Here is an 11,490-nt window from a genome sequence, read left to right as displayed (position 1 = left end):
ATACCCTTCTTATGGGATTATTTGCACATATTCCTAAATCTACCCCTTTTACGGGGTTCCTTTCTCATACTCATAATTATACCTCACTTATGGGGTTTTTTTTATATCGAGAAATATACCCCTTTTACCAGGTTTTTTTCTAATATTTATAAATATACGCCTCTTACGGGCTTATTTTCTAATTTTTATAAATATACCCCACTTACGAGATTGTTTTCTCATATTAAAAAATATACCCCTTTTACGAGATTGCTTTTTCATTCTCACAAATATACCCCACTTGCGAGGTTGTTTCTTTATATTAACAAATATACTCCTTTTACGAGGTTATTTTCTCATACTCATAAATATACCTCACTTACGGGGTTATTTTCTAATATCTATAAATATATCCCTTTTTCGGGGTTGTTTTCTCATATTAAAATTATACCCTTTTTATAAGGTTGCTTTTTTATACTCATAAATATACCCCACTTACGAGGTTGTTTTCTTATATTGAGGAATAAGCCCCTTTTACAGAATTATTTTCTCCTACTCACAAATATACCCCTCTTACAGAGTTGTTTTCTAATATCTATAAATATACCTATTTTATAGGAGTTATTTTCACATATTAAAAAATATGACCCTTTTTCATATTCACAAATATACCACTCGTACGACGTTGTTTTCTCATATTCATAAATATACCCAACTTACGAGGTTGTTTTCTCATACTTATAATTATACCCCACATATGAGGTTGTTTTCTAATATTAATAAATATACCCCATTTATGAGGTTGTTTTGTAATATTTATAAATATACCCTCTTACTGGGTTATTTTCTAAGATTTACAAATATTATCTCTCTTTCAGGTTTGTTTTCTCATGATAAAAAATATAGCCCTTTTTATGGGGTTGCATTTTCATACTCGCAAATATACTCCACTTATGGGGTTATTTTCTTATATTGAAAATATGCCCCTTTTACGAGGTTGTTTTCTCATACTCACAAGTGTAGCCCTTTTATGAGGGTATTTTCTCATGTTAAAAATATATACCCCTTTTATGAGGTTGTTTTCTCATACTCACAAATATATCACACATAAGGGGTTGTCTTGATATTGACACATCTACTCTTTTTACAGGGTTGTTTTCTCATACTCACAAATATACCTCTTTTACGGGGTTATTTTCTTATATTGACAAATATATCACTTTTATGAGGTTATTTTCTCATACTCACAAATATACCCACTTACTGAGTTATTTTATAATGTCTACAAATATACCCAGTTTTCGGGATTATTTTCTCATATTAAAAATTATACCCCTATTACGGTGTTGCTTTTTCATACTCATAAATATACTCCTTACGGGGTCATTTTCTTATATTGACAAATACACCCCTTTTACGAGGTTGTTTTCTCATATTATAAAATATATCCCTTCTACGATGTTGCTTTTTCATACTAAAAAATATACTCCTCTTATGGTGTTGTTTTCTCATATTCATAAATATATTCATTTTACGGGGTTTTTTTCTCATACTCATAATTATACCCCACTTATAGGGTTGTTCTCTCATATTAGAAAATATATCCTTTTTACGGGGTTATTTTCTTATATTGACAAATAAACTCCTTTTACGGGGTTGTATTCTCTTGCTCACAAATATACCCCTCCTACGGAGTTGCTTTCTAATATCTATAAATATACTCCTTTTGCAGGATTTTTTTTCTCATATTAAAAAATATACCCCTTCTACGAGGTTGATTTTTCATACTAAAAAATATACCCCTCTTATGGTGTTGTTTTCTCATATTCATAATATACCTATTTTATGGGGTTCTTTTCTCATACTCATAATTATATCCCATTTATGGGGTTATTTTCTGATATTGATAAATATATCCCTTTTTACGTGGTTGTTTTGTTATATTAACAAATATACCTTTTTACGGGGTTATTCTCTAAGATTTACAAATATTACGCCTCTTTCGGGGTTGTTTTCTCATATTAATAAATATATCCCTTTTATGGGGTTGCATTTTCATACTTACAAATATACCCCACTTACGATGTTATTTTTTTATATTGAAAAATATGCCCCTTTTACGAGATTAGTTGCTCTTAGTCACAAATGTAGCCCTGTTACGAGGGTATTTTCTCATATTAAAAAATTTACCCCCTTTACGAAGGTGTTTTCTCATACTCACAAATATACTCCCCTTACGGGGTTGTCTTCTGATATTGACAAATATACCCATTTTACGGGATTGTTTTCTCATGCTCACAAATATACCCCTTCTAAGGGAGTTATTTTCTAATATTTATAAATGTACTACTCTTATAGGGTTTTTTTTCTCATTTTAAAAAATATAGCCTCTTTACTGGGTTGCTTTTTCATACTCATAAATATACCCCTTTTTTATAGGATTGTTTTCTCATATTAAAAAAAAAATACCTCTCTTTTGGGGTTGCTTTCTGCTATAAAAAAATATAACACCTTTACAAAGTTGTTTTCAAATACTAAAAAATATATCCCTTTTATGGGGTTATTTTCTAATATTTATAAATATACGCCTCTTTTAGAAATATTTTATTATATTAAAAAATATATCCTTCTATAGGGTTGTTATCTTATTCTCACAAATATAGCCCTCTTATGAGGTTGTTTTCTCATATTTATGAATATGTCCATTTTACTCGGTTATTTTGTTATACTCACAAATATACTCCTCTTACGGGGTTCTTTTCTCATATTCATAAAGACATCCTTTTTACGTGTTCTTTTTCTTATACTCATAAATATACCCTTGTAACGAGGTTGTTTTCTCAAATTAAAGAATACGCCTTTTACGAGGTTGCTTTTTCATACACATAAATATACCTGACTTACGGGGTTCTCTTTTGATATTGACAAATATACCTCTTTTACGAGGTTGTTATCTCATACTCACAAATATAACCATTTTACGGGGTTGTTTTGTAATATTTAAAAATATAGTGCTTTTCCAGGGTTCTTTTCTCATATTAATGAATTTACCCCTTTTACAGGGTTGTTATCCCATACTAACAAATATAGCCTTGTATAATGGTTGTTTTCTCATATTTATGAATATACCCCTTTTACGGAAATATTTTCTCTTACTATAAAATATACCCCTCTAACGAGGTTGTTCTCATATTCATAAATATACCATGTTTACGGGGTTGCTTATCATACTCACAAATATATCACTCTTACAGGGTTATTTTCTCATATTCATAAATATATCCCTTTTACGGGGTTTTTAACTCTTACTTACAAATATACCCCTCTTACGGGGATGTTTTCTCATATTCACAAATATACCCCTCTTACAAGGTTGTTTTCTAATATTCACAAATGTACCCCTATTACGCGGTTGTTTTCTCATACTCACAAATATACCCCTCGTATGCGGTTGTTTTCTCATACTTACAAATATACCCCTCCTACGGGGTTGTTTTCAAATATTCATAAATATACCCATGTTACGGGTTTGTGCAGTTCCATGACGAGAGCATGTATGATGCTTGGGAGAGGTACAAGGACTTGCTTCGATATTGCCCGCACCACGGATTACCAGTATAGATGCAGGTTCAGACTTTCTATAGCGGTTTGAACCTTGCTAATAGGCAAATGGTAAATGCTGCAGCAAGAGGGGCCCTGAATAGTAAGACGCCAGAGCAGGCGTAAAATCTGATAGAGGAGATGGCCATGAACAACTACCAATGGCAATCCTCTAGGAGTCGGCCAGTTAAGCAGGGAGTGGTTAGCCAGTTCGATTCTACAGTAGCCTTGGTAGCTCAAGTGGAGCTCTTGGCCAAGAAAATAGACCTGCTCCAAATGCTGGTTCATGCAGCACATATTGGTTGCGCGTTCTGTGGTGGCCCGCACTATAACTGTAATGCGGGAGGTATGTTTGCTTCATCTTCCACTTCTTTTTCTTCTCCATCTTCTATTATTTCTGCTGACCCTAAACAGGTAGACTACATGGGTAATTCACCTAGATAGTAAACAATCCCTACAGCAACACATACAACCTAGGTTGGCGCAATCATCCCAACTTCAGTTGGAGGAACAATAACGCCCAGGGACCACTAGGTTTTCAGAGATTGCATTAGCAACAGCCCCAACAGCAGGCTGGTCCATCCCAACTACCTCCACCTCAGGAGAAGAAGTCCAATCTCGAGGAGTTGGTGATTAAGTTTGTGTCCTTTACTGACAATAGGTTCTAGCAGACAGATAGTGCACTTAGGAATTAGTAGGCCTCCATTCAGAATTTGGAGAACCAGATAGGCCAGGTTTCTAAGATGTTGGCTGAGAGACAGCTAGGGAGTGCTCCAGCACTATAGAGTTTAACCTAAGGGAGACTGCAAGGCTATCATCTTACAGTTAGGTAAGCAGTTATCTAGTTCTTTACCTATAGCTGATGATGATGATGTTGTTGTACAGGATGAGCCTGCCAGGAAGGAGCTAGAGCCTGAGGAGATAGAGCATGTGAGAGCTGAGGACAAGAAGAAGAGTCCTGTGAGAGAGTACCAGCCACCTATCCCATACCCTGCTCGACTGAAGCAAGAAAAGGTTGACTAGCAGTTTGGTAAGTTTTTAAACCTTTTTAAACAATTGCGCATTAACCTTACTTTTGTTGAGGCTATTTCACAGATGTCGAAGTACGCAAAATTCTTGAAAGAGATATTGAGCAACATGATGAAGTTGGAGGACTTGGGATTGGTGACCCTGAATGAGGAATGCTCCGCCATTCTGCAAAACAAGCTGGCTCTTAAGAGGCATGATGCAGTGAGTTTCAATGTACCCTATATTATTGGTGAATTACCTATTAGTGGTGCTTTAGCTGACTTAGGAGCTAGTATTAACTTGATGCCTACAAGCTTGTTTGATAGACTTAGTTTGAGTGAGCCTAAACCCACTAGGATGAGCATTCAGTTAGCAAATAGGACTATTAAGATTCCTAGGGGTATAGTTGAGGATATGCTTATTAAGGTAGACAAGTTTATATTTCCGGTTGATTTATTGTCATGGATATGGAGGGTGAGAGTACTGTGCCATTGATCTTAGGTAGGCCTTTCCTTGCTATATCTAGGGCTGTTATAGATGTTTGTGATGGGAAGCTCCAACTTAGGGTAGATGTTGAAACTATCACCTTTGACTTAGTGACTTCCATGAGACATTCTTTAGACCATGATGATATTGTACTTTCTGTGGATGTCTTAGATGATGTTATTGAGTCTCATATACAGGAGATTTTGCTTGATGATCCTTTATAGGTTGCATTGCAGGGAGATGAGAAGGAGTTGTCCAATGAGCAAGTGCTGGAGCAACTCGCTTATTTGGTGGCTAGTGAGCGCAGCGATTCTACTGACTCGTTTATTTCTCTTGACAAGTCAGAGATGCAGAAGGTGAGACCTTCTATTTAGGACCCCCAGTCCTAGAGTTGAAGGAATTGCCCACACCTGAGTTATGCCTACTTGGATGAGGTAGAGAGGCTGCCAATTATTGTTGCAGCAGGCTTGACTCCTGAGGAGAGGGTGATGACTTTGTCCTCTCTCAGGAAGTACCCTATGACCTTTGCATATAAGATTGCTGACATTCCTAGAATCCACCCTAGTTTTTGTTCGCACAAGATCCTGATGGAGGATAGTTTCAGGCCAGTAGTGCAGCCACAGAGACGACTTAAGCCGAACATAAAAGAGGTGGTGAAAAAGGAGGTAATTAAACTTCTTGATTCAGGTTTGATTTATCCCATATCTGATAGCTCTTGGGTGAGTCCTGTACAGGTTGTGCCAAAGAAAGGAAGGATAATTGTGATAAAAAATGAGAAGGACGAGTTGATACCGATTAGGACGGTAATCGGTTTTTGGGTTTGCATCGATTACAAGAGGCTCAATGATGCAACAGGGAAGGACCACTTTCCCCTTCCATTCATTGATCAGATGCTTGAGCGTCTAGTTGGCCATATGTTTTACTATTTTCTTAATGGCTTTTCAGGTTATTTCTAGATACCAATTGCACCTGAGGATCAAGAGAAGATAAGCTTTACTTGCCCCTATGGGACGTTCACATACAGGAGGATTTCATTTGGTTTATGCAATGCACCTACTACTTTTCAAAGGTGTATGATGGCGATCTTCCATGATATTATTGAGGAGTCTGTGGAGGTTTTCATGACGACTTCTCAGTGTTTGGTAACTCTTTCTCCTATTATTTGTCTAATTGAGAGCGTATGCTTGCACATTGTGTTGAGGCAAACTTGGTTCTTAATTAGGAAAAATGTCATTTTATGGTGAGAGAGGTTATTGTGTTAGGGCATAAGATTTTGCATGCGGGGATAGAGGTAGATAGAGCTAAGGTAGAGACCATATCTAAATTGCCACCCCCTAATTCTATTAAGGCTATTAGGAGCTTTCTTGGGCATGCGGGCTTTTATAGGAGATTCATTAAGGATTTCTCTAAGATAGCTAGGCCTCTTACTCAATTGCTTGTTAAGGATGTGCCTTTTTGTGTTTAATGCTAATTGCCTACAGGCCTTTAAGTTATTAAAAAAAGCTACTAACCACAGCTCCTATCATGGTTTGAGCTGATTGGGAGCTGCCCTTTGAACTTATGTGCGACGCTAGTGATTTTGTAGTTGGAGCTGTTCTTAGACAGTGGTTCGAGAAGAAGTTCCAACCTATCTATTATGCTAGCAAGATGTTGACGGATGCCCAAGAGCATTATACCACCACCGAGCAGGAGTTGTTAGCTGTGGTTTATGCCTTCGACAAGTTTCGCTCATACCTTGTACTATCAAAGACCATTGTCTATATGGACCATTCGGCATTAAGGTACTTGTTCGGAAAGTATGATGCTAAACCGAGACTGATCAGATGGATTTTACTCTTGTAGGAGTATGATATAGAGATTAAGGATAAAAAGGGCACTGAAAACTTGGCAGCAGATCACTTATCGAGGTTGGAGAACCTGAGTTTTGTGGCACTTTATGAGAAAGCCATTGATGATAGTTTCCCTGATGAGCATTTATGTTCATTGTAGGTATACACCGATTCTCCTTAGTTTTCTGATTATGCAAATTATTTGGTTGAAAGGGTCCTACCAAAGGGTATGACATAGCAACAAAAGAAGAAATTCTTTACTAACTCGAAATACTACATTTAGGAAGACCCCTTTTCTGTTTTGTGTTTGTGCAGATCAAGTGATTAGGCGATGTGTATATGGGGAGGAAACTCTCCAAATCCTTAAGCATTGCCATGAGGGACCAACTGGAGGCCATCAGGCGGCCAATCATACTGCTAGGAAGGTGCTAGGTGCAGGATTCTACTGGCCTACATTCTTTCAAGATGCGAGAGCCTCTGTCCAGGTTTGTGATCCATGTCAGCAGTCAGGTAACATCTCTTCCCTTGATGAGATGCCCCAAACTAGTATACAAGTTGTTGAGATTTTCTATATTTGGGGCACCGACTTCATAGGACCCTTTTCTTCTTCTTATGGAAATAAGTACATACTTGTGGCTGTTGAGTTCTTTTCTAAGTGGCCAGAGGTGCAAGTTTTTCCCACTAATGATGCTAAGGTTGTTGCTAGGTTTGGTACACCTAAAGCTTTGATTAGTGATAGGGGAAGCGATTTTTGTAATACTCAATTAGAGAAAGTACTTAAACGCTATGGGGTCACACACTAGTTCTCTACACCCCATCACCCACAAACTAGTGGGCAAGTGGAGATAACTAATAGGGGTTTGAAATGCATTCTAGAGAAAATCGTAGGGACTAGTAGGAAGGATTGAGCTGCCAAGTTAGATGATGCATTATGGGCTTTTAGAACAGCCTAAAGGACTTCTATTGGTTTTACACCATATAGGATAGTTTATGGTAAGATATGTCATTTGCCTGTTGAATTGGAACACAGGGCCCGTTGGGCTTTGAAATCATACAACTTTAGTGTTGATTCTGCAGGTAAAGAAAGACAATGGCAGCTGAATGAGTTAGAGGAGTGGCGTCGCAAGCTTATGACAACTCACGTCTTCGTTTGTGGCGGCAAGGCTAGGACGAAGAAGTGGCATGATCAACGACTGAGAGGCTCGAAAGAGTTCAAAGTTGGAGACAGGGTTCTTTTATATAACTCACGTCTTCATTTGTTTCCATGTAAGCTGAAGAGCCGATGGTCAGGACCGTTCGTAGTCAAGCAAATCTTTCCATATGGCATAGTGGATAGCGGTAAATCCTAAAGCAAGACTACGACGTAAGGCAGTGTCCCTATCGGTGGAGTATAGCTAACGATGAGTACCAAGTGTCATATTCTCCAAAGAATGTGTGAACTTAAACCTACTCAATCTTCTCTATTATCTGATCTTAAAAATGGCGTTGAATGCTAAATATGAAATGAACTAAAGCTACTCTAATTGTTATCTAACTACGGCTACTAAGGAAGGATTAATTCAAGTTAAGGAATAACCCCTTGGGAATTCTTGTCTCTAGGGAATGGAAACTAAAGACGGAATTGATTGATTGAATTCAATTTCTGTGAGAAAATCTCTACTCAATTAACGCCTTTCTCAAGGACATTAACATCTTAACTTAGATTAATTAGGTTGAAATCTCTTCCTAACTCTAATCATCCAAATTAGCATTATGTACCATTTAACACTATTGAGAGTTGTTAATTCTCAATCTGGTAGAACGAACACCCTATCTTTAGGCGAATTCAATTCTAGGTAGCAAAGGACAATCCAAACCTAAACGTCTTTCTCAAGAACATTCAAATTCCAATAACATTCAACAAGATATGAAGAACAAATCAATAAGCACTTCCATTGCAAACCAGTATTGAAAATCAATACATTCAATTCAAAAGTTAAGTACAAAAATCCCTAGATAAAGAACCCCAATGGGTTAACAAGTTTAGCTAATCATGTTCATTATCAAAACCCACAAGAATTCAATTACAACAATGAGTAAAGGTAGAGCAACCCAAATACACCCTTGGATGAGAGTAAACAGCTCCAATTCCTCTTGCCTAATCTTGAATCGATTCTTGTTCCTCTTGCTCAAATTGAAACCAATCAACGAACCTCGCCCAATCTTCAATTTTCGAAGAGAATCCAATTGAAACCTTGGTCCAAGTCTCCTTTTTCCTTAGTTCCAACTCAGAAATCCCTTAGAGAGAGAAAAGAAAAGAGTTTTGGGACGTCCTCACCTTCCTTTTTTTCTCGTTTCCCTCTTTTCTTTCTTTTAATTAATTCGTCCAACTGCAATGAACATGGCCGTGTTGATGCCTGTGTTGGGAACACGGCCTGGTATTGGTGGGCATGTTGGGAACACGGCCCCGTGCTGATGGCCGTGTTACTCTCTGTGGTCGTGCTCCTTAATGCTTCTTTTTTCTGTTATCAAATGCACCCAATATGGCCCGTTTTGGTGCCCGTGTTGGGAACACGGCTTGCTCTTTAGAACGTGTTGGGAACACGACCAGTGTTAAAACTAACACGGCCGTGTTCAGCTTCCTCATGCGCGAACTTGACTTGTTTCGGCAACTTTGAAGTCCAATTCTGCTCCAATTCTTCCTTTTATCACTCTTTGACTTCTTTTGGACCTAATGCACACAAATAGATGCATAGGGTGAGTGTTGGGACTAATTCACATCCAAATGTACATAAAATCAGCCTTAAAAACCCCATTTAAATGTGTGTATTCTACGCACATCAAATCACCCCACACTTAGCTCATTGCTTGTCCTTAAGCAATCAAAAGTAAAATAAGGAAAATAAAGCACTAAGAAACAACACTTAAACTGATAAACAAGCTAGAGAGCCCCTGCGCATATCCTTAACAAGCATAAGTCAAGCAAAAAGAAATGAAGCAATCAATTCAAGTATCACAAGCAAGATGCTAATGATTCACAAAATACTATCTCAACAAAATTATTCAGAACCAACTCCTCACAAGATTCACTCTAAATCACTCAAAGTGTTTAAAGGGTAGTGTTTAATCGCTCAATGCATCAAATACTGCCTTACTTACTATATGCTTGCTCTTAAATCCTACTCCTACCACTTATGGAGAGTCAACAACCATGTCAAGAGGTCTTTATAAGGGTTGTAATGGGGATTAGTTAGGGGTAGGTAAATTTGGTAAGAGTTGAACCTATGGTGTTTTGCAATGAGATAAATGACCTGCACACAAGCCACAATAATCACAAGGGATAAACAATGAACAGTAGTCCAAGGTGGGAAATAGGAATCAAGTCAAAATGTAAACTCCCAAAAGCAATTAAACAATTAGCTCACTTACTTTCTTTCTTTTCATCACCCTTCCCTCTTATTCTTCTTATTATTTTTGTAAAATATATATAAGGGAAGAAACATTCACATAATAAGTGAATTTCTTTTGGATTAATGGAAGCTACTACAAGTTTCCAACGCTATTCCCAAAACAAAAATTCCAAATAAAAATAACTCATATACAAAATCATAACCCAAAGCAGAATAAAACTAAGTGGTAATGAAATATGATAGAAATGATGAAAGAAGGGGTTAACTACTGAATCAATAAATGAATGAAGGCTATTTGGCTAGAATGAAAAACCTAAGTGCCTCTATCATACCAAAGTGTTAAACTTTCCTTGTGGCCCTCATAAGCATTACCGAGTAAGTTCTAAAAGTAAAGACAGTAATTGGCACTCTCAACAAGAAATAAATAAAAGCATATAAAGTGTATGCTTACAATTGAGGCTCCATTTCTCACAACTGTGCTTTTTGAGTAGGATCCAAACAAAAATCATCAAAATAAAATTAAATAAACCAAAGCAACTTAGTACAGAACTCAAACTAAATAACTTACATTCTTTTGCAAGACTCAACACTATCGGTTTTACCCGATCACATGGACATAAACAGGATTTCAAAAGCAAGTCAACAGTAAGAGCATCGAAACAAAGTGAGAAATTTTCAAAATTTTAAAAAATATTGCACAAAGAATAAACAAATAACTGAGATAGGATAAATGAATTGTGATATATACACTAGAAAAGGATCCAAATTTTATATACAAGAACAATAAAAACAAAATAAAAAACACACAAGATAAATAAAGCTAAAAGATAAACAAAATACAAGAAAACAAGTGCATATAACTATTACCCACCCCACACTTGAAGGACACACTGTCCCTAGTGTACAAAAGAAAAAACAATATAAGAAATGAAAAAGGAAAAAAAAAACTAATACTGCCCTGACTATGGCTCCGGAGAGAAAAGAGGTGCATCATTAGGGATATCAGGGCACTGGCTAGTCTGTGGTGGAGGAGTGGCTGCTCGTTGAGGGTCAGAAGTAGTGTCACCTGCAGGAGCTGGTGGGTCAGCAGGAACAACATCGGTAGGAGGCTCATCGGGCTACTCTAGTGAAGGATGCTCAGTCGGAGAAGAAGGGTCAGCTGGATCATCCGCTACAGTGATGTCAAAATGGCTCTGTAC

At 37.2% G+C, this 11,490-nt stretch overlaps 1 protein-coding gene across 1 annotated transcript; it reads left to right on the top strand.

Moving 5' to 3' along the window:
* Positions 1-3,600: 3,600 nt before the first annotated feature.
* On the top strand, positions 3,601-7,705 carry LOC125369277. The gene is made up of 10 exons (XM_048371290.1): positions 3,601-3,651; positions 4,465-4,593; positions 4,675-5,013; positions 5,061-5,222; positions 5,310-5,429; positions 5,508-5,738; positions 5,808-5,876; positions 6,030-6,215; positions 6,916-7,051; positions 7,218-7,705. The coding sequence occupies exons 1-10, from the start codon at positions 3,601-3,603 to the stop codon at positions 7,703-7,705; spliced, it is 1,911 nt and encodes a 636-aa protein (XP_048227247.1).
* Positions 7,706-11,490: the final 3,785 nt, after the last annotated feature.

The sequence above is a fragment of the Ricinus communis genome, chromosome 2, assembly GCF_019578655.1.
Source record: "Ricinus communis isolate WT05 ecotype wild-type chromosome 2, ASM1957865v1, whole genome shotgun sequence".
NCBI lineage: Eukaryota > Viridiplantae > Streptophyta > Magnoliopsida > Malpighiales > Euphorbiaceae > Ricinus > Ricinus communis.
Note: the sequence above shows the minus strand (reverse complement) of the source record. Positions and strands in the feature narration are given on the sequence as shown.

Excerpts from the sequence above, each read along its gene's own strand:
- LOC125369277 (XM_048371290.1), top strand. The coding sequence starts at position 3,601 with ATGCAGGTTCAGACTTTCTATAGCGGTTTGAACCTTGCTAATAGGCAA. Across the intron at positions 4,594-4,674 it reads CTCGACTGAAGCAAGAAAAG|ATGTCGAAGTACGCAAAATT; the intron begins GTTGACTAGCAG and ends GCTATTTCACAG. Across the intron at positions 5,739-5,807 it reads AAGAGGTGGTGAAAAAGGAG|GTTGTGCCAAAGAAAGGAAG; the intron begins GTAATTAAACTT and ends AGTCCTGTACAG.